The sequence below is a fragment of the Taurulus bubalis genome (assembly GCF_910589615.1).
Source record: "Taurulus bubalis genome assembly, chromosome: 18".
In the NCBI taxonomy this organism is placed as follows: Eukaryota; Metazoa; Chordata; class Actinopteri; order Perciformes; family Cottidae; genus Taurulus; species Taurulus bubalis.
Window position 1 is genome coordinate 17130706 of NC_136606.1, and position 24405 is coordinate 17155110.

The 24405-nt window shown below is 46.1% G+C and overlaps 1 protein-coding gene across 1 annotated transcript in view; it reads left to right on the top strand.

The window, feature by feature from the left end:
- Positions 1-24405, top strand: part of mpp7a (MAGUK p55 scaffold protein 7a) — a gene marked incomplete at its 5' end in the record, with an annotated part of 91404 nt that overhangs the window by 12738 nt on the left and 54261 nt on the right. Inside the window, 2 exons of the mRNA XM_079234443.1 lie at positions 10612-10689; positions 18581-18661. Coding sequence (XP_079090569.1) covers positions 10612-10689; positions 18581-18661 — 159 coding nt within the window. The remainder of the gene's footprint in view (positions 1-10611; positions 10690-18580; positions 18662-24405) is intronic.

Sequence of the window (24405 nt, forward strand, 5' to 3'; positions counted from 1 at the left end):
GGGAACAGTAGGGCTTTTGTGCTTTGAATCGGCTTGTTTGTCAGTCACTATTCAACCAGCAAATACATGTAACCACTGCTTCAGCTCTTCCTCTGGTTCACTGATGTAACTGAGAATGCTTTATTGCTCAATTTACAAAGAAAACGTCTCTAATGGTTTGGGCTACATTTGACTGTGTCCTTTGTATATGGTCTCCATTTTGAAAGATTGCCCAGCACTTTTTTCATGTGCTGGCATGATACATCCCCCCCTTTGGTGGGCTCTCTTTCTCTCCAGCCAGAGTCATTATGTCACAGAGACGATTGGGAGAGAAAAATTGACATAATTTTCATCCCCTCCCTTTGGGAGGAAGTCTTTTTTTTGTGTAAGCATGTTTGTTCAGGATCCAGGGTTGTAATGCGCCGATGTGAGCGTGTAAAAGTGGCTGAATTACGGCATACCTCAGTCGCTTTAGCAAAACCCCGATGTCGGGTCTAGAGGAAACCAGACGGGTTTCATTTGATGCCGGGATTGTTATGAATGGCCAAAGAATAAGGCCTCTCGAACAAGGATAATGATGGGCAGGGCCTGCCCATGTTCAGGCTCTCATTCTCGTCGGCCCCAAAGAAAACACAGCGTAGTGTGGGGCATATGGAGTGATGCTAATGAAGGTGGCATCATGTTTCTGTGATGGTTAGCCAGACATAAGGGTGGAGCGTTCAATTCACCTCGCCCTCTAAACACCCCTGATTATACCTGGCTAAACTTGCGAGAGTAACTCAACCTGTCAGTGCTGTTGAAACTGGAGTGCCATGTCCTCACAGGCTCTTTACCTGGGGTGAAGAAAGCTTTGCACCCATTTTAAGAAGAAATTGTCCTTACATCACAAGTAGACACACACATTATCAAAAGATACACAAAGAGAAGGTTAGAGTTAGATCAGGGTTCATACGGTCATGGAAAACCTTGATTTTAAAATGGTTATTTCCAGGCCTGGAAAAGTGCTTGAAAAAAAACTTTTGGGAAAAGTCATGTAAATGTAAATCATGTAAATATGTTCATGTCGTTCATTTACACCAAGTTTGAAATAATGAATATGCTTTTAAAAGAAAGACGCTCAAAATATAAGCAGGCATACATACAGGCATCTATATAAATGTTTACTCTTTTAATCAAACTATTGTCTCATTCATTTGTGTCATTTAAGGTTTACTGTATGCTTTGTATTCTCATTGTTAGTTTAAATACTACATTTACTCACTTTTTCATGTTTACACCCAGATTTCACAAAATGTTTAGTCATGGAAATTTGGTTTAAAGTCATGGAAAAGTCATGGAAATCCAATGTGTATGAACCCTGAGGCAAGAGGGAACCAAACGATGAGGACAAACTCTAATTTTACCAACCGGTCTTTGATCTTTGAGTAGTGAAGTCAGTCAATCAAATTTGGTTTTCTTAGCATGGTGTTTTTGGGCTCACCTACGAGTTAAATAGCTGCACCACTGCTCTTCTCCATTGAGAGCCATATGAGGTATTCCAGACACACACACACACACACACACACACACACAAAGACACACACACAGACAGACACGCACACACACACACACACATCCACACACAGAAACACACACACACACACACACACACACACAGAACGTGAGGGATTAGTTATCCCATCTGACCTAGGAACGCCTTAAAAGCTCAGGTGGAGCTGGAGAAAGTAGCTAAAGAGAGGGTGTGTTTGGGTAAGTTTTGGATGGGTGGACTTACAGGAAGAAAAGGATGTCTCAGCAATACCAACCATACCAGTGGCAAAAGGGCGGTGAGATCTTGGAAGTAGTTTCTAAAACTTTTTTTTCTTTTGTTAAAACTGCTTACAAAGGCAATCAAATTGAGTTTAGGGATGGACAAAAGCTGAAATGTCAGGTGTGTGGTGTGTTTGCATGTGAGAAGAGCTGAATGGTCAATGATTAACTCCCTAAAAGCCATTCCAATATTTGAATCCCACTGTTCATGTGCCAGCTAGATGGTGAGTAGCTCTCAGTTTGGGGCCTTGCAATTCACTAAGTATTAGGTTCAAGCTAATGTGACCCAATTCACTGTTGCTACCGTGGCAGAACGAATACCGACAGTACGATACAGCAACAGTCACGTCTCGCCATCGCAGCCACAAAATGATCAAATACGTCAGTGAAACATCAAAGAACCACATTATTTCCTCACCACACACAGCATGTTTTGACCATTTTTTTCTTCTTCCTCTTCTGTTTAATTCAACGGAGAGAAACCGAGCTGCTTTTAGCGTCTCTTATCATTAACGTGGAGGCATAAGTGGAAACTGCCCCGGACCAGACAAGCAGAACTATGTGTTTCCTCTGCTTTCTACTTGGTACGGAAACGTGAGCCAGCCTGTCAGCCCGTGAGCCAAATGGACAGACAGGCAGACATTGAAACACACAGAAGTACAGAACAACCATCTCGCCTTACAGCAGGGACCAGCTTCAGGTGAACATGGCTAACGTCAGTGGCACACCATTAATAAAAACCTTAATTGTCCCCTTCCTCTAAAGCCCCGCCGCCAAGAAATCTCCACAGATTCCACCTTTTTATTCCACACGGCTGTGAAGGGGATACTTTGGGAATGGCTAAACAGCAAAGAGAAAACACACACACGTCATGTTAATCTGACAGACTCGGCAACCCAGGTCGCTCATATGGAAACGATCAAGCCTCACCTGGGTTATTACGAAGCATCAGTTACTGGTCAGTCAGTCTGGGGGGGAGAGAGAAGGACCAGAGGAAGAGGTGTCAAAGACGGGAAGAGACACGAGAAAGTAGACCTACATGAAGACCTAAACCAGACTTCTTTCCTTCTCCCCTCACCTGCCCTCGTCAGATGGTTGGGACAGCCTCTCACGTCCCTCCTAATCCTATTATGTCACAGAGATGAAGCAAATATTTTCTAATATCGTCTTTCAGCGGGGCCCCGGGGGCTCGCAGGTTCGCCTCATTTTGCAGACTTTTCATCGGTGCAGCATCAGAGCTGACATGTAATGCGAGCGCTGGCGCGTACAGCTAGCATAGCTAAAACGACGCGGACAGTTCCCCTCCTTTCAATTAAGGGGAGTTACTTCGAGTGTGCTTTCTATAAATTCCACCACACTCACTGTTCCGCTGCCAAGTTCCAGCTCCACAAAAAAGCCACAGGAAATATAATACAATATTCAATTTCCACCTGCCTCAGGTGGGGCTCTCTTTTAAAGACCAAGTTTCTGTCAGCAGGCCTTTAGCCAGGCCCCAAGATCCCTCATTTTGTGGTCAGTCAGTTTTCCCTTAAATGCTGCTCCTGTTAGTTGCTAATAGGCTTGGCACTTGCGACATTGTTGCACAGCAACATTGACGCGAGCTTGCCAGTTTGTTCTTCAGTGCTGCAGGCCTTTAATGACATGTAAAGGTGCTGCAGCTGACGCTTGTGCCCAAGTGGAAAGTTTCAGCTATTTTTGGTAAATGAGCACATTTTCAGACAAACTGGACTGTATTCCTTGAGTACCAGACTTGGTATCCCATGAATAACTGGATCGCACTCTGGGTAGACCTCCAAGTTCTATGACTCACCCTGTAATGTCCGTTAGCTCTACTCCTTGACGACAGCCGTAGACTTGCCCTTTTGGGCACTTATCTTATCCTTTCCACACCTCAAAACATACCAATGCTCCAGGTCCCCTTTACACGAGGAAGATCACAAAAACGAAATTGTTCTAAACCTCTCACCCTGCTGGAACGGCTCTCTGTGACTCATTTAAGCCCCAAACCCTGTGCGCACTAATAAAACCTTTCTAATAGTCTGGTTCAGGACTCAGCCTGTAAACCTATACCACCTCAGAGATCCACTCGTACTGTCTGTGGTCAGCACGTACTGCACACTGGTCGCCTCTGATGTCTGTATTTATTATTTTGGGGGAATAGGAACCCTCGCGGGGAGTTAGGCAAATACCTGCCGGCTGCTTTGGAGAAGGGAGCTTCCATCCTTAAAAAGAGATAACCTTCATATTCATGTCACCTCCCAGTCAACTCAGAGTAGATTCTTCTTTTCTTATTTGGTACGGTAGTGAAAGAGCATTGTGCAGATTGTAGTTACAGTGCTTCAACTTGCTATTTGTTTCTAGAAAATATTGTTTCCGACACAAGCCGGGTGGTTATTTACAGTTTGAAAACCTCAGTTGAATCCGAAATAAACCCCCCTTCCTTGCAATTTTATACTCCGTGCTTAGGCTACCTTCCAAATATTTTCATAGGAGTTTAATGGTTGACTACAGCATGAAGTCGAAAGATCATGCTCAATGTCCACAAACAAGCGCCTCTGAGCTGAGCCAGAAGAGCTCGATGAACAGACGATGGATGGAGCCAAAGGCAAGGTTGTGATAGGGACAAGGAAAGGAAGAGGAAAACTCCCCCGTCAACGGGCCACACTCAAGACTGTCTTTTGCCCTACCGAATAAACTTTAACAGCATTGCTTTGAACCATTTCTACGGCACTGGTTGGACAGTGAAAACGAGGAGAGGTCTGCATATCCACCAGTACCCATTTCTATCAGTCAGATGTCTGCATTGGTAATCAAGGTAAATCTCTGGAGCAATCCCACAACCATTATTCCAGGTCACTTTGGTTGACCTCGATTTCGTCTTCCTTAGCAAAAAAATGGACTCAAAGTGAAACCAGAAGGTCTACACGATACAAAGCCAATCTTAATAGGATATGGAGCATAGGAGCGATGCACAAAATATGGAAAATTAGGTTCATGGCGCCATAAAATGTATTTATGGCTCCCACATGGCCCGAGAACTGCCTGAAGACATCATGGGCTCACCTGGGGCTTTATAGGTAGTCTCCACAAAGGAGTACGTTGAAGTGACAGCGTCAAAGGTACTCACATCGATCCGATTCATTAAGTCAAATGTGTTCGTCCTGGCTTCATGCCCTTAGTCATTCAGAATCCTGTTTCTCATACATGCCACTTCCCTTGGTGATGTTGTTATACTGTGCAAGGTTAGAGGCTGAAAACAGGGATTTTAGCTGCATGTGTCTCGAGAGCGTCTTAGTAGGTACACAAGTGTGACTGTCCTGCTCTGTCCCGGCCTGACAGGATACCTGGCGTCCATGGAGGTGGTGTCGGGGGCCTCTCTGCTGCCTTCTCCAAGAGCGCTAGGAGGAAATGTATCCCCGATCTAAATGATGTGGCTGTCATGGCTGTTGGCCAGCTGCCCTGGTCTCTCTCTCGCTCACTCTTCCTCTCCTTCGTCCATCGGATCTGCTGCTAGTTCTCAATTAGCCGTCACATTCTCCAGGCCTTTTCCCACAACAAATGAGAAGCGAGCCCTGTGAGCACCGCTCTGTATGGGGTCTTGGTCAAGGAAAGGTGCTGGGCTGGTGTGAAGTCTCTGCTCAGCATTAATGAGCTCATGAGCAATATATATATATATATATATATATATATATATATATATATATATATATATATATATATTCTCCCCCCCAAGACATAGAACCTCATGCAAGAACATTTTCATCTGCTTATATTTTTTTTGTATGGTGCCACGTCAGACTCAGAAAACTCACCTAACTTCAAACAACTGTGTAAATGACCAGCGTTAAGCATGATGAAGGCCACCTGTGCGTAAATGAGCCTGTGCTCATGAGATTTGTAAATGAGCGAGAAAATTGGAGTGCAGCAAGTTCTCCTAAATCACTCTTTCAAGCCACTTAAGAAAAAATGTGTAGGTGTGGATCTTGCATGAGGCCCAGTAATCCTACGAAGCGGATTACATGGCAAATGAAAATAAATATTTCACTTATATTCCGGTTTACGTGCAGAGGTGCATTTAAAAAAATAAGAAAAACAAGGGTTCGTCCAAAGTTTAACACTGGTGTGGTGGACTTGTTTTTTCTTCTTATACCCAGAAACCTGTTGATATCCAAGTCTTTTGTAATGTTTAATGAAGTAGGTCTTCCTGCTTCCAATCAGGAATGTGAGCTTCTGACATCTTTTACCTTTTACCCTGCAAACTGTTGGCTCGTTGGTTTGTGTACAACGCACGGAGCTGACCGTAAACGAGCAAGTAAACCCCAACGGAGAGCTATAATCTGACTGTATAATGTCCAAAGAATGCTCCTAAAACCTAAATGGTATTCTGTTTTCACCATGTAAACTGCCTTTGATTGCCTTTTTTTTTTTTTTAAACGCAATACAAATAAAATGTATTGTTAATATTATTATTATCGGCATACCTCTCATACATTTGAAAGATGTCCTTAATTGGAATATCCAAACAGAATATGCTGTTTACACAACCCATATCAAATTCAGAATATTAGTTTGCATGTAGTCAATGATTCTAGAAAGTTAAACCAATTTCTGTCAAAGGGAGGCTTATCGACGGCATCGTAAAGTCTTTGTGTCGACAGAAAAAACAAATGTCTGAAAGCCTTGCCAGACCTTCCGTCTACATTTTGGTAGATTAACCACCACATAAGATTATTATTCATTTGGAACGGTCGATCTGCGATGAAAGAGTGTTCAAAGTGCTCCCCTTTGTGTAAACTTAGTTACCACTAATGGCAATGCCGAGTGGATGCTGTCGTATCTAATATCTGCTCCTTCTTCACACTGGGGTGAATTGAATTTTGGTCTGTGTAAACTTGCTGGTTGTTCCCTAAGCGGACTGATGAAGAATGGGGCTGTCATATCCTGGCTTGTTCGCGAACCACAGTGCAATGTCCAGGACCTGACGTCATCACGCCAGGTCTCCAGCCAGCGCTTTGTAAACTGACCTACTAGAGCAGAAGAAAAGGGCACATTTTCCTCTTTCTGCTTTTTGAGTAAACATATCATTTCACAGCTATTCTAGTTGCAACCCTGCACGTCTGTCTGTGATGCCCCGCTTCCCGTCTCCCTAACTCGGTCTAGTCCACCAGGCCACGGAGTGTTGACAAGGTGTTCTGGATCAGACCAAGCGATCGGGCCCTGGTGGATTCACGCAGGCCTGATACCGGATCCGCTCCGGTGGGTAGATGTAGAAACGGGAGCGGGAGAAAGATCGTCAACCCCAACCGGTCCGACCTGAAGTTTTCCGGGCAGCGGACGTTAACCAGAGGCCTTGAGCTCAGGACTCCGAATCAGAAACACTATCCAGCCCTGTGATCTCCAGACCTCTCTTTCTCCCTCCATCAGCCCACCTCTCCATCTATCAAGCCTTCGCTCACTTGCACGCTCTCTCCCTCTCTCTGTGCCAGACGTTGCTTGCTTCGTAGTGTGTCTGGATTAGCGTTTGTAAGGCTTTTTTCTCTCTCCTACGTCGAACCTCCACGTTGACATTCGAGGCTCGAGGCGGTCATTGTTCTTTGATCACGAAGAGAACATCAATACAGTTTGTATTACTGACTCATAAAGGATTCTTGAGAGGTCTCCAAGGCCTCTGACCCTTAACCTCAACAGTGATCCTTCGCAGTGGTTGGACCTCTCGTCTGAGGAAGATGAAGATGGATGTTATGTTTTGGTTCCAGTCCATCCTTGTTGGAATTTCTTCATATCAATTTCTTACCCGTGTTAGTGTTTTTCCTCACTTTTTTTTCCACCTGTGTGTATTTTAAGCCTGTGGGGTATTTCTGGAAGCAAACACAGCGTAGTCGGCGGCCTCTGTGGAGACCGGACACACACTGCTCCTTTTGTAGCGTGTTTTTTCATTTTTTTAAGCTTTCTGTGAAGGTGCACATTCATTCATCTTTTCTCAGCTTCAGAGCATTCTCTCCTTAAACTTTAAACATTTTGATCCCGACTCTTCTGCCTTATTTTGCACCACATTTCTCATCGGAGAAGCTTCAGAATCCAAGCCTTTGATTCGTCTGTGTGTCCAGGAGTCGCACTCTGGTTTGAGCTAAGCCCTCCTTGGCTGTAGCACACTGTCTCTCACTGTGTATTTTTTTTATTTTTTATTTTTAAGGCCAGGCCACTTCTCCCGGTTGCCAGCAAGCCCTGCTGCCTCACCAAAGGGGACAGAGAGCGCGCTATGCACAAAGCCGGGTAATGACTTTAAAATACATCACTGCGTCATGGACAGGCACTTGGAACGTGTCCTGAACTGTAAATAAAAAAGCATTTCAACCTTGCGTTTTGCTCAGCGAGCGGAGGAGAAATTCCACAGTAACTAAGTAAGTCGAGGTGGTGGAGCAGCAACTACCTAAGCAGATGTCACGAGGACTGTGGTATGTTGGAGCGCCGAAGACACTGGCAACCTCTCTCGTTTAGTTCATCTGTTTTCTTACAAAGATGATCAGGACAGATGAAGTAACCGGAGCTGCCTGCCTGGCTTTTTACGGCCCTCTTCTGTAGAAGAACAGACGGAGGAGTCGGAGCGCGGGGCGGAGCCGGCGGGACGTCTTGAGCGGCAGAGAGTCGAATATGACGTGGCTGCGTGAAATGAAACAGATGAGGAGGGAAATGTCCAGCAGTTGCCCTGGAGCAGCTCTCTTAAATGTGATGGCATGAAACATGGAGTCGACTCTTTACGACAGCAGAACTCCAAGCATGTAGCCGTTTTTATATCCGTCCCTTAGCCTCGTCGCTACTCCCGTGCAGATTCCTGCGCCGCTCCAGGCCCTCGCAAAGCCACTGCACGCCGTGCTCTTTCCAAAGCCATTTGTCTCACCTCGCGTGTCGTCTGGGGTCCTCAAGTCGCAGCTTTTTGTGCTCTAACAACCGAGGCGAGCGGCCATCCGTCTCCCTCGGCCCTTCAGCAGATTACCGCCGCGCCGCGCCTAATGCACCGTGTTTTATAGCCGAGTAATGTCGGCTTTACGCAGGGATTTGAACCTCTAAGCTGACCTTGAAGCATTGGCTGCTCTGTTGGCCGAGGCGCAGTCCTAACGGGTCGTGATTTATCGCGGCAGACTGCGCGGATCAGTCGAGCTGAGAAGGGCTGCGCGGGTTGAAGGCCAACACTTGAGCTGCAGTTTTGACGGACAGAGAGGGGCGTGCTTATTCGAAGACATTTAACACATAGTTATGTCGCATTTTTCTCACCAGGATGTCATAAAAGGACCATTAGAATACGTTGTAAATGACTTCATGCACTCTGGTGGTTATCAAAGACAGATGACGGACAAAGGTTCAACTGAAGTATTTTTCTGAAATCTCAAGTCTATGGGCAAAATTAAAGCTGCAACGTTGAATCAATTAATCGATTTAGTGTTCAACTATTTAATTAATTACCAACTAGTAGAAGGAAAGTCCAAATTCTCTGATCCTGGCTTCTTAAATGCAAATATGTTCTGGTTTCTTTACTCTATGTTGAGACCATTGAGGACATCAGGGCTTTGGGAAACACAGATTTCCCCCCATTTTCTGACATTTTATAGATTTCCTCGATTAACAGCTAATCGAGGAAATAATCAACAGATTAATCAAAAATGACAACAATCATTAGTTGCATCCTCAGCCAAAATACTGGAAAAAAACCATCGCCAGTGGAGATCGCATCCTGTAATTGTCGTCTGACGTTATCCATAGAGCTGCTACTGTAGAGTGACGTCTAGTTAAAAAACTGTTTGTGCGGTGAGGAGGAAATACCATGTCTAACAATCCCAAAACATATGTTTTGATTGCACACAGCATCTGTAGCTGCTCACAAAGTGACGGCAAAGAAACTGCTTTTCTTTCTGTCCTCTTGCTTGATTCTCTGTCGCAAATTGACACAGCTCCGTGTGTGTGTGTGTGTGTGTGTGTGTGGATTTGGCCCTTCAGACACCGCGTTGGCCCGGGGGCTTCTCTGTCACTCTCTCCACGCCGCTGGAATGCATTGTGGGACATCCAGCTGTACTCTCCCGGGCCGGGGGCCCAGCATCAGTCAGCACTGTTGGCCGAGCTCCCTCCCACCACGCTGGGGCCGAGGACAGACGCAGGAGTGGCTGCTTGGGAGGACAGTTGTCCCTGTCTGTTGTTCTCTGATGAGACCAGACAGCAGCCTGTAGGCTGTCAACACATTCCTGCACGGCTGCTCTTAAATTGCCCCAACACATCACTTTTTGGAGCGATGACGCGTAAATGAGCAAACACGCGTGCCGGGCCTACTTTCCGTTTCCGCGTCGTCTCCAGAGATGCAGCTTTGTCTCTCAACATTGTGCAGTCGCCGTGTTGAGTCTGATAAGGAAATGTTTAGCCGGTCCAGCCAGACTGTTGAAATGATTTGGAATCCCTACCGGGCCGCTGGGGCATATCAAATGCTCGCTGGAAAGCTGGATTGTTTGTACAGTGGCTGAGCGAGCGGCGATACTTAGAAGCGGTCTGTGTGAGCTTCTGCCGCGCTTCGCCCGCCGCTTTTTGATGTACTGCGAGCGTGCGAGAGTCGGACATGGTGGGGATGGAGGCGCGACATGTTTTCATACATGTGTGCTTGTAGCGGTGCACATGGGGTGCTGTGTGCACACTTTACTCACATGTGTGGTGGTGTGTTTGCTCACAGAGGCCTCGCCGTGGCCTCTGCAGCCCGACATCGATCTCTCTCTCTCTCTCTCTCTCTCTCTCTCTCTCTCTTTCTCTCTCTCACTTACTGATGAACACAATCTGTCCTTTCAGATCCATGAACAGCTGCAGCTCTACGAAGAGAGCAAACCAGTCCCCGTCCTGGACAGCACTGCCGCTCTGGCCCATGAAGTAAGTTTTTGTTTTTTTGGAAGGGAAGGCTTCCATTTATACTAATGGGTGACAAATAAAAAGGGGAAAAAACAACAACATAAAGTCATGGTCTCTGGGACTTTATCCATTCTAGAAGAAAACATCTTTAAGTGTTGAATTGGGTTGCAAATTTAGGACTCAACACAAACTTTTATAATTGGCGGCAATGCAGGCAAACCACGCATTAAAATGTGGTTGCCATTTTTAGTACAGGTAATGAATTATTATACTATGCAGTCATACATCAGCTTTATAATGAAAATATGATAAAAACGTTTAGTTTTTTCATCTGATGCTTCACAGAATTTGAGTCTTGGATATTATTAGTTAACATGTCGACCCTCCTCAATTCCTGGTGTACCACTAACATAGCAGTCGTGCAGCTATGTTCTTCACAGATCCCTCAAAATAAACGCTTATTCAGCCGTTCCCTCCCTTCAAAATGTCGGTTTTCTGGAAGTTTGAGCTGATTACCCATTTTTTTATGTTTTAAAACAGCCCTCCGGGTCTGAAAAGGTGAAGCTAACCTTTTGTTGAGCCTTTACTTTTGTCCCGTGTTTATCCTCACCAAACCACTCAGTGCTCGTGTCGTGTATGGAGGACGCCTCACATTGGTGAAGTGCCTCTGCTCCTTTATCGAGAGGTTTTTCCTTTAATTTGTCAACTGCCTACACACACATTATGTCTTTCCGGTCTTACCGTTTGTGTTTGAAAACCAAGCAAACACAATTTGCTTAAACCCAAAGTGGAGAGGCTCTGTGTAAGCAGGAAGGCAGTTTGACTTCTGCAGAGCAACAGATGGATGTTGTGCAGATTGGACTTCAGATCACAAGTGCATCTTTCCCGGTTGCGTGCCGTAGCCTTGGCAATGTTCTCCATCTCTTGTCCTCGAATGAACTAAGACCCGTCGTCTTCTAGACTCACCGTTGCAATAACACAACACCCACCCATTCATCATTGCCCGAACATCAAGCCGTGGACCACGAAAATCGAGAATCCGCTCCTGCGAGTGGAGAAAACTGGATGGTGACGCATGACAGACCACATATTGTGGAGAAGAGAGAGCTCATACACATCCAGAGAGAGGGAGCATCACTCGTGGCGTGCGGTCCCTCTTCATTAGTTGACCCGTAATGAGAAGTCATCACAGAGGCAATAATTGCACCAACAGCACCACTTGGTGAGGAGTTTCTTCCGTTGGCCCTGCGGCTCTTCGTCAAGCTGTGAAAGATATTTAGTCTGATTTATTGAGTAAACGTCCGGCGTCCCGGCATTTGGTACAGTGTTGTTCATCTGCAATATTTATTGAAACCCATATGTGCACATAAGCATTCAAGTGCCACACACACACACACACACCTGTGTAAACCCAAGGAGCAGCCTGGCACAGGGAACGGAGAGGGGGAAAAGCTTTTTTACTGGTGTGTGGGTTTGTTTGAAATCCACAGCTCTGTTTATTGTAATCAAAGTGCCTCCGACTATTCCACCCCTTCCATGGAGCCCCCGGCCATACATCATGCTAATTAGTTGGGGGGAAAGACGAGGGGCTGACGTTTGTACAGTCGGTTGGGGTGAAGACCGAGGCGGAGGGAGTCCAGAGTGTCACGACACAGGGAGGCCGCCTTGTGGTCCAGAGCGGTTTTTCCGAGCTTGCAGGCCACAAGTGTCGGCGGAGGAGCCAGGACGCTCCATCCTGGAAGGTTCGCTCGCGGCAATACAGATGCCGGGAGTCCCAAACCCCCTCAGGACCCTTAAACCAAACCAGGACGGCCTCGCTCTGGTCTTTAAGCACCCAAATAGATTCCTTATTGCTGCTTTTCTTTCGGTTCCTGCTGTCGATCCCAGCCAAGCAGATAACGCCAGAACAAGAATTACACCAGATTTCAACAAAGTTTGAAGGGTCGCTCTGTTTCTTCTGTTTCTCTCTCCTTCGTCTTTGCCCTGCCTCCCCAGGCTGTGGCGAGAGGCCACGGACTGCTCAAGAGACCCCAATCCCCCATAACTATCAGCCTCCATCTCCCCTCCCTCTTCCAGATTCTTTGGTCAAATTACAGACTTTTAAATTCCCGCTCCCTGGTGAAATGCCCCGCAAAGCGTCTCCTCGGGATTATCGGGTATCGGAATAAATCCCAGAGACGACGTACCAAAGCGTCTCGCAGCACACCGCAACCCCGAGTCCCCCTTTCCACGGCTGGTCGAAGAAAGAAGAAAAAGAAGAAGTAAAACTACCATCGCGTGTATTTTTAAAGCGGATTGTTTTTCACCCGTGTCACCGCTCCAAATGAACGCCATTGAAGTGGTGGCTGAACGGGAGAGATCTACAGTTAGATGAAATTCATTCGGGGCTCTGGTTTCGGGTAATGGAGGCTTAATTTATTGCCTAACATAAAACGACACGTTCAACCCCCGTCTGCCCCCGGGCTGCACTGTCTAGCACGCACAGCAGGTGACGAGCACCGCCAACGCCGCCTGCAACGCGATCGATGCCGGGGACCGAGCGCCGTATCGCACACATAGAAAGACGCGTCTTTTATGGGCGTGCATACACGTTTATTACCGCACGCCCGGTTGCTCTCCAGGCCTCATTAAGACTGAAATAGAAGCCGCGTCGTGGAATGTTAGGCACCGCGTCGCATTAATCAAAATCAGTCTCCGTTAACCCTGTCGGGGCGGGGAAACTAAAAAAGCTCTGCACGCCACTTCAACAGAAAGCTCAGTGCCAGCCCTTTTGAGCCAGATCAGCGTCCATCGCTTGAACTGAGACATGTCCTGGTGGCTGACTCGTTTCCTTCTTTGGCCAACGTCCAAACATCTTTATTCTCACCCGAATACCTGCTGTTACTCTCGGAGACCACTGGGTGCCATCAGAGGGAGTAGTTATGGCTCCACAGGCCTCCGGTAGGTCCAGCATGGTTAAGGAATAACCTTCATCTCACTATCTCCTCATGATTTAGTCTCCCTGGAGCCGCTTTTCTAGGGAGTTTCTGGTTCAATTTAGTAAAAAATACAATTACAAAAAATCTTAATAAATCTAAAAGATAAATGAAAGAACAAGGACCATCAGAATATGACACAGCTACTGTTGGACAGGTATTTCATTTCATATTTTGAAAAGTCCCCAAAATGTACATTGCTTTTGCACTTGTGAAGAGGAGAAGAAAGGCAATACTTTTTGTTTGTTTTTTGTTTGTTTAACCAGCTGAGTGCTCCACTGTAGATTATTCTGCCTAATATTCTGCAGAAAAGCCTCTACATTTGTTGGATCAGAAATCAGAATCAGAAAATCCGAAACCATTTATTTGCTAGGAATGTTTACACAAACGAGGAATTGTTCTAGGCTGAAGGTGCAAACATTGGAAGTATAAGATAAAGTGCTCAGACAAACAGATAACGTTAATGTAAGTGTATGTTTAAGTGACATGTGTTTAAGTTAAAGTGTATGTTAAGTGGCATGAGTGTTTAAATATGAAGTGTGCAGGGGAGTGACCGGTAAGAAGAAAGAAAAGAAGAGGAAAGAAAAGAAAGGAAAAATAGTCCTGGGGGTGACGGAATTGGACGTCATCAGCTGAAACGTTAATAATAATTATTATTTTATTTTTTATTTATTTGTTTATTTTGCAGGGACAATGCACACTAGTCAACAGTAAAACTGTAATTGAGCCAGAGTTAGCCGAAAGAGGCTAATTGTTATCTGCTTCATTTTTTATGGCAGCCTGAAAATGCATTTTCAATAACACAATGCAACTAAGATAGACAGACAGTAATGTATAGACACAAATAATGCACATCAAATAAAAGTGTATCCACAGTAGATGCATATATAAAACACTGGAGGCACATCAAATACATTAACACTAAACAATAAGCAGGCAGGACAGGCGGTACATTAATGCTTAACACCTGATTGGCAACAAGCCGTTCCTTAAGGCTGTGTTTGGATGTCTTGTACATTTCCTTTGTGCGTGTGTGTGTGTGATGGAGGAGCGTTCCATGAGTTTGCTGAATTCACCGAAAATGCAGATTTGCTAAAAGAGCTTGACCTATGTGAAATGACACAATCAAGACATGGTAATGCTCACTTATAACTTATATTAATATACAATATATCAGCCACTGACCTACGTAATAAAAAGGTCAGTTATCCAAGATGCAGACTTGTTTTACATCCATAAAGCATGGAAACACATCTGATGGCTGACTGAAGCTGGAGACTCCATTTGCAGCTTTTGGTTCTTTATGGTTTAATTCCAGTTTCATTTTGTCCCTCACATATTGATAAAAAGAGACTCTTTGCATCCTTACATATAACTTTTGTGTTCCTGCTTGAGAAAGCTGTAAACAAGCCGCCTTGCATGTCATCATTGATGTTCACAATATCATAACTTGAGCGTTTGCACCTTAAATAGTTCCCCTGAAGTACTTCATGTATTTCAAGAATAATCCCCCAGAAAATAAATTTGGATTGCAGTCACTTTTTTTTTTTCTCTTCCAAAATTAGATTATTTGCATGAGAGAAAATGATCTCTTCATGATTTCCTTTGAGTGTGAAATCCAATATTTAGACCGTGGCACTTTAAAAGTTTTATTGAAGCCTATAAAAAAATATAATAAAAGGAAAACATCTTGTGTGCGCAAATTCATAAAATCAAATCAGTACTGTACTCGCCGCCTACTGGAGTCCACCGATGCGTTTATTGATCAGGTGCTCAATAAAACGAGCCACAGGGCGGTTTATGAAATGGAAACGCTGGGATCTGATATTTCAAAATAAAAGGTTAGTAGTTTTAATATGTTTCGATAAAATGGCTTTGACATAAGGTCTGCTTGACGCATGCATCAAAGCCGCTCGGGGTCACCGGAGAGCCATAGGCCGACATGCCGGGATCAAACTTATCTAAACAGTGCGGGGCCGTGACATTCAACTAATGAAATAAACACAGTCTCAAAGGAGGCCTCCATCATTCTTCTTTCTTCTTCCCCCACCCTCCTCCCCTCATTCTCCGTGAGGGTCTGAGGACGGAAAGTGTGACTCTCACACGGAGGCATGAAAGGCCGAGAGCAGAGTGTGTTGTCAAACACGTCCCGTCCGTCCTCCTCGCTGAGTTATGGGACGAGGCGCTTTAATAGGACAATATGAGGGGCTGGAAAGTTACAGCTCTCCGTCTGTCTTTGTCTCCGCTCCCTTCGCCGGCTGGCGGCGGGTTGATGGATGGGCGGCGTACCGGAGCGAGAGATCCTCTCTGAACACCCCGACCCCGATTGTCCCCGCTCCTCCCTTTTCTCACACTTCCTCTGACCTTACACGCTCTCAGACTCCCTTATTTTGTATATTTGAGAAAGTGAAGTAATGCGGGGTCGACCGGGGTTCAGTCAGAGTCACCGTGACCGCCGTGACTATTCATTAGCGCCGTCTCTCTCCCCTCGGGGGGGAAGATGGGGGTCAAAGCTAATGGAAATAATGAAAAGAGACCCCTCCTGTTTTTGGGGTAAAGTGACATAGCGTGCTCTCTCACCTCGCTCTCACCCTCGAGGCCTCCCTGCCTTTACCTCCGCCTCACCTCTGTTCTTTAATCCCGCACCGCGGGCGGCGCTCGTCAAACCAACTGGAGCTTTGGCCCGACCTTTGACCTCGTCCGCCTCAAAGCACAACATCGGCTTATCGGTGAGGACGGCAGAGGTCAAAGTGTCCGTGTGTCTCTTCACGCTTCCTTCATGCACGGCTTCGTTTCAACATACATGACGATAAGTGTTGATCGCCATGTCGCGTTTTGGTTAACGAACTGATCTTTTGCTTCTAATGTTGTTGTTTTTTTATTACGTTTTCATCCACTGTGAAGTAAATTGTAGCCGTAAAATCTCCTGTTAATTGGAATACATGACTGCAGTTGAAATTCTTACTTATCTCCCAACTGTTTTAGGATTCTTTTCTTTTTTCTTTTGATATTAAAAGTACTTTTTTATTTGCGTAGTTCAGAATCACAGATATCGTCTCAGAAGGCTTAAAAAAAGAAGTGACATTGTTTCTCCTTTTACCACCTGATTTGGATAAAAACTAAAATGTTATAAAATCCCACATTTATTGCTGTTATTTATTTATATTTACTAACATTATGATGAACATGTACTGAGCGCTCCTTCAAGTTCCATTTAGTTAGGACGACAACTCAAGGTTATTTTCATTGTCACTTCATCAATATTATTGTCTTGATTAATTGCTTAAGCTATAAAATAAAGGGAATAATGCCTGTCTACACATTGCTTGTTTCGTCCGAGCAACAGTCCAAAACTTATATTTAACTTTTAATGATGACTGTATGCCTGACTGATTTGCTTCAAGAAAAAAAAGAACCGTAGTTACAGATTAATTTCGAGACAAATCATTTCAGCTCTACATCTCATTCATCTGAAAATATTAATGAACAAGTGACTGCAAACCAAACGGAAAGATAAAGACACACAGATTGCTTTGACGTCTTCATGTTTTTAACATGCACATTTCACATGCTCACACACACACCATGCATGCACACCACAGGAAGCACGACAGAGAGAGAGAGAGTGTGTGTGTGTGTGTGTGTGTGTGTGTGTGTGTGTGTGTGTGTGTGTGTGTGTGAGAGCTCCACTGGCCCCCTTTCTGTAGCAGGCAGAAGGCTCCCGACTCCTCAGCCTTCAGCACAAGCAGGTCTTTGTGTGTGGCAGGCTCCTTTCCTCTCCTCTCCTCTCCTCTCCTCTCCTTCTCGCCTCTCCTCTCCTCTCCTCTCCTCTCCTCACTCGCTCCACGTCCAGGAGGAGCCTCCATAAATCAGAGTGCGGGTGTAGAGGAGCGTGGCCTGGGGCTTTTGGAAGCTCCGAGTCGCTTCGTCTCTTCGCTCCCAGACATCCATCACCAGCGTAGTAGTCCCGCCGCTCAGCGACGCTCTCACAGCGGCCTTTGTCTCCGCGAGGAAAAATCACCCCGCCAAGTTGTAAATTAAACCGGGAGACGAACGACAACAAGTGAGACCTCTCGGCCCCATGACGAGCTGTGACCCTCCTTCCATTAAGATGCACCTAATTTAGCACAATATCATCTCTCCTGTCTGATGGGCCAGTACCCTTGAGTATACAATGGTACTTTTTACACATGCACACACACACATACACACACACACACACACACACACACACACACACACACACACACACACACACACACACACACACACACACACACACACACACACACACACTTGTATCTAACGAAAGCTCACTCCTCTCCCCAAAATGAAACAAATCCGTGATCAAAAATCCTCAATTTAAAAAGTGTCATTCAGCGTAGGAAATTAGTTTGTTTAAAAAAAAAAAATTTTGATAATGAACACAACGCATCCGTTTTGGCAGTCGGAAGCAATCCTACGCAGCCACCACTGGAATAGTTCTACATTACGTGGTGTAATACTAACCCTAACCTTTAGCTGACACTGTGCACAAATACCAGGTGTAAAAAGTTAATTTTTGACTGAGTGCAAATTAAATAGCGTTTTTTTTACACAGACTTTTGTATAAATGATCCAATAAGTGTGTAATTAAGACTTTAATTATACATGTGCAAATCTAATTTCGATGACCTCATATGAGACGAACCCTGTGTTCTTTGGTCCCCGTTGAAGGGTGGGAGGGTGGGGGGGTACTGGTAGTAGTAGTTTCTATTATATTTATTATTATTATATTTATCTCTGCTGATCTTCACATGTAAAATATTCCGTTTTTAACTGAAGTCAGTAGTTAAAATAAAGTTTGGGGAAACGGGACAATCATAAACAAAAGATAATGAGGTTTTTATACATATATACGTCATATAGTAAATGCGTTTGTGTCTTCTTCCCTTTAGCTGTCCGAGGAGCTGGAGGGGAAATCGGCCAACGGGGAAATCAAAGAGCTTCTCCAACTACTGGCCAAACCTCACGTGAAGGTGAGTTTGTCTCCCGCTCGTTCAAGTCCTCTTTTTATGGAGGACCGCAGTATGTCTTTAACCAAAAAAAATGAACACTATCTGAACTCGTATTCTCACTGATGTCGTCACACAAACGGCGGGTTATCGCTCGTTTGCGCAGCGCCGGCTCGTCGCGCTCGAAATAGTGCAGCGCTTCGTTCCGGGCTTTATGTCTCGCCTCCTCGGGGCCGCTGGCCCCCGCCGGTCTCTTTATCCAGACGCAGACGGGCCGCAAAAGCGGATTTACACATTGTTATTTTCAATTTGCACGACTGGCCGTCCGTCAGGCCTCTGCAGGTGTCTGAGCCAGACGGCGGGGATGGAAGGAGAGCTGGACGGGGCTCCTTCCATTAATGCGCTGTCGTCATGCTTATTTGAGCTCTGCCAGAAACAACAGCTCAGTATGAAGTCCTCTCCCAACACAATACACACACACACACAGTTACAGTTCATTCAAATATTCAATACCTCTCCGTGTCAAGGGTTGTGAAAAGACGAGGGGGTTCCCAAAAGGATCGGGCTCACGAGTCAGATCAACATGTGGATTTTTGAACGTCTGCGCTAGCGATGTCATGATTGATCTCTCGAATGAAAACAATACAGTCGTACGCATATAGAGGGTCTGAGGCGTGACAACGAGTTCATCACACTTCAGCAGCGATCGACGCAGACCATCCCACATAGACACACACACACACACGCACACACACTCGAATAAACACACGCTCGCGCAGCCACTGTCTCGAGGACGAACGGCCCCAATCCATCACAGGCCTGCTCTCTCACTTTGCCATGAAGGCGTGTTTTTACCATTGTGATGGCGCTTACAGGGGAGGTATTTGCCGTGGCGAGGGTCAATCCATCAAAGCGTCATCGGTTTAGACGCTCGCCGACTTGAGCCGGCGAGGTGAGGAGAGGCGAAGGCAGCAGACGGACTGTGGGTCGGGGACACAAAGGCCAGTAGCATATCAGTCAAAATAAATAAAGGGAAAGTTCGCCACTAAAAGCAAAAATACGTATTATTTTTCTCTGAGAGTGAAGTGTGCATCTACTTACGGCTGATGTTTATAGTTTATGGCTAACTGCTAGCTCACCTAGCTGCACTGAGCTCGCTGACGTGACAGTTGGCAGGCAGTTCAGAAGAAAAACAAATAGTTCCGACATGAATCTGCACACTGTGTCTGTGGTATGTTGAGTCTGTCAAGTGTATTTTTGGGGCGCTTTGAGCACATAAGCAGACATCTCTACGGTCAATATCTTTCAAACGAGGCAACTCGCGCCAAAGCACTCTAGACTGATAAATGGCGCTACAGGTAAGAGGGAAAATATATATTTTGGATATTGGGGCGACCCGAGTGTCCCATCTCCTCCTAATGGGACGTAATCCGACGTTTCCAGATCTTTTGAATAGTTCTAATGAGAACTAAAGTATTGCAAGTTGGACTTTGGCAAAAACTAATGAGTGCTTGCACTTTTTCCTCCTCTGACGTAACAGAAGCAACGTCCTTACCCCGGCTGACCTCAGCCTGCACCCTTCAGCGGTTTACCTTTGCTGCAGTGATGCAGAAGTGTACTCCAGGGTGTGTCAACAGACCAGAGAGGCCAGAAAGAAGATTTGATCAGATATTACTAGAATGAGATGACGATTTATCCCATTTAACCAAATACAATGATGGGGTCACTGGGGGGAAAATCTTCTCCATTGCACCAGGTCTGAATTCAAACTAATAAGAATACACTGAGAAGCTGCAATGACTTTCTGTTCACAATGAAATGTGACTCACTGGTGCAGTGCTGTCCGTTTGCATCCTCTGTCTGTTCGCATGCGCTCCAGAACAGGACGGGGTCGGCCAAGAGGTTCCACGGAAAAATATTTGGCCGCTGCTCCCTTTTTTTGCTGCCGGCCGACAGCGCTGTCGGAAGCAACCGCGGCCGAGGGATGCGACCCGTAGTGCGCTGGCATTTTCTCACAGAACTACGACCACTGAGCCGCAACAAAGATGTATTTCAAACATCTCATTGCTGTGAGATTATTGAAAAACAGTATGGGAAAAAAAATCCGCTTTTTCTGGATCTGCATTGGGTTCCGCTTTAGATCGACGGCGCCCGTACCCTTCAAGATTGACATCTGCATGCGTTCCCCCACGGTCTCTCTCTTTCTCTTTCTACCGCTCAACTTCCACGACCTCTACTCTTGCGTGCTGGTTCAAGTTTTGAGCCTCAAAACGCTGCTGCTGGAACACTCGGTCAACAGTGGATCAGTTCCAGCGCCTCGGTTTTGGCCGGCGGGCTTTGACTGCAACATGCTGACGTGTCGGAGGCTCTTGACGGGCTTTTTCCTGAATCGGTGTCTCGAACCCCGTGCAGGCAGCATGTGTGCGTTGAGAATGAAGGATTGGAAATCTCTTTCTGCCTCCATCTGCCCTCCAGGGCACTTGATACCGTACCAGCCGGCCCCGGTGTAAATCACAGGGCCGTGGGTGTAAAACACAAGCAGATGGCTGCTGCCTCTGAATGGCGTCTCTGTGCGATAGTAACTGTATCACTCTTAATTATGGCTGAAATGATCCATTCCTAGGGCGGGGATATAAATCAGGCTCTTTAAAACTCTCCCTCTCTCTTTCTCCTCCATGCTCTTCCTCGCCTCAAACTTTCTCTTGTTTTCTATTTCTTTTTTTTACGATCTGCACATGAAAAAACAACTTCCAGCCGTATTAGCCCCCCCCCCAGCCAGACTAATATTGACAGTGATGAAAGTGGCAATTATGACGGCCGGCTGCTTCCGCCTGCGCGCATGGAGGTGTGTGTGTGTGTGTGTGTGTGTGTGGGTGTGTGTACGTCTACGCAGGATGTATTTGACTCGGGGTAGCGCTGCAGGCCCGAGGTTCAAGGCTCAGGGTTGGTGGGCGTAAGTGTCAAATCCCAGAGTCCTCCCCGCCGGGGCAGAGCAGGTACTCCCGCACCGATCCAGCACCGCCAGCTGAAAAACGAGTGCGCCGGTGACAGGGCCGGGGTGGGGTGGTGGGCGCTTTTAATGAGAGGCCAATGCCAGGAATGTACAGGCAGGTTTATTTAGTCAAGCTCTGTGATCTGTTTTTCTAGGATCCCTATTATGCCTAATGAACACAAACACACGAAAACCGAGAGGAGGACGGGACGCCTGGAAAACAAGGGTGGCTTCGCTTCCCCTTCATCTTTCTTTCCGTCCCTAACCCCGCCAGCTGCGACGGCCCGTACGTACGCGGATACGACTCCAGACTTGATTAGGCGGCTAATCCGCCGTCGCTGAGGCCCGGCGACTCGTGTCAGCCCGGGAGGAGAGCCCCTCCAGACACAGACCGCTCTGTGTCTAAAGCGTTTGTTCCTGCGTAGCATGTCAACGGTCACCAGCCAGGGCCGCCGAACCATGTGCTGTCTATTAAGCATGCAGCTGTTATTGCTACTTCCAAGAGAGTTTTTACAAGGAATTAGCCGTGGCTCTGTTACGGGTTGTTAGGCACGGCCGTGGGGGAGGATGTGGCGGTGGTGCTGCAACGCCAGACCAGAGGAAGTGCCATCGATGAGAGGACGCTCGCGGGGTCAGAGTGTGAGGCCTGATGGACGGAGTTCAAAAGAAACGGCAACTGGCGGGTTAGTGGAGGAAAGGTGGAGGTGAGCGTGAGGACATGTGGAGGGTTTCTCTTCACTACTGCAACAACCAAGTTTGAATCTAAAGTTGGTTCAGTGAAAGTTGGTTCATTCCAGCGTCAGCAAACCCTGCCTGGTTCTGCTTCTCAGCAGGACCTCGTGGCTGATGGACGGCCGGCTGACCCGCACGTTGTCGCGACTCCACAAGGAGAGCCACAACGCAGCATGTATCCAACCTCCAGCCCAGAAAACACTCCCCCTTTCTTCTCTGGGTTCGCTGTCACAGCACGGACAGGTTTTCCACCAAAGGAGGTTTTCAGAAAACTCAATATAAAAATGGGAGAAAAAACTGAGAAAACAGAAGGAAACAAAAACAGAAAATGCTTCCGACACCTGTGCTATTTTATTCAGCTACTTCCACTAAATGGTTATCGCTGTTATAAAGTAACTGAGATGCGGAGTTCACACCGAAGGAGAAGCACATGTGAAGGCAGGATCAGTTATGACGCGCCGGAGAGAAGGGTGCATGTTGTGAAAGTGCATCACATCATCCAGAGGAGCACACAAGAGCTGTTTTCCCTGTATCTAGCAAGTCACGCCTCGACTGGTTAACTGAATTAGAAATATTTTATTTAAATGAAAAATATATATATAAAAAAGGATGCCGAAATAAATACATCATGATGCCAATTTGTTAAAAGTCTGAATTTATGTAGCTCCTCCATCAGCTCTGAAAATAATGTAATAAGGCAGCAATGTGATTGTTTGTACCGTAGACAGTCCATGGTACATACGCTTACGCATTGTTTTTTCCATCCAATTTTTTTTTCCCAACTACAAATGATGCAAACATTTGCATCACCCTTCGCAAATGTGTGCATTTTCATTGTATGCAATCGCGTGAAAAGCACTGATCTGATCACAACGCTGCAGCTCTCCATCCGGACCTTGACGCGGTGCCGAGAACACAATACATCGTGTGTTACATACCGAGCGCAGGTTTGGGATCCCGTTCAGTTCGCTCATTTTCGGGTTTCCTGCGCTCCAAGAGAATATTTCAAGAGTATAATGACAGCATCCCCCGACATACAAGACAACACAGAGAGTGTGTTTGTGTACGGTGCAGATGAAAGCCAGGAACGCATTCAGGCCCGTTCTGAGAAATGAACAAATTGATGCCGGGAACCTTTTGGGGAAAATAAAAATACATAAAAGATAAAGCTGAAGAAGAGCAAACAAGAAGAAGGGAGAGGATTGATGGCATTTGAGAGAAGTTTGGACAGGAGGGCCGAGACAACAAGAGAAATTCAGGGAGAAGGAGACAAAAATGGAATATGTTCTTCTGGGAATTCAATCAATTTGTTTTATCACTTCGTCTGTTGGCTACTTGAGTCAGAACCTCCTGTTGGGTAAAAGTTGAAGGCAGGCATTAGGTGAAATCTGGCCGTTATTACAGACTGAACAGCTAACCCATCGGCCCACAAGTGCAGTGTTATTAATGCAGACAGGAAAAATGACATAAATCTGCCAAAAGAAAATCCTGTGTAATAAACCGTCTTTCAAGGTCAGGACTAAGAGAATTAATAGACAGTCCTCACAAGTGTCCAAGATGAACCGTGTGTGTGTGTGTGTGTGTGTGTGTGTGTGTGTGTGTGTGTGTGTGTGTGTGTGTTGGTCAGCAGTCCCAGTGAGCTCCAGTCGCGTCTCCTCCTCTCATCTGCTCCCAGTTAGCAACATCTTGAGCGCTGTACTGCAGCATGCTCCCATGTCATAAAACACACTCCCCCTCTCTCTCTCTCTCTCTCTCTCTCTCTCTCTCTCTCTCTCTCTCTCTCTCTCTCTCTATACTGTTGTTTGGCACATGGGGTGGAAGATGTTTTTCTCACTCCCCATCCCCCCCTCCCTCCCTCTCCTCAACCACGGAAAAAGCAGCACGCGTCCAGCTGCGCCTCGGTGCGGACACGGAGTCGTTAAATAGTTTGAGAAATGAAGGTCTCAATGGCATCATTCTCGTCTGCTCGACAGCTCTCTCTCCCTTTTTTTTATTTTTTTTATTTTTTATGTCTGCTCTCGTGAACGCGTGAAATATCCGAGGC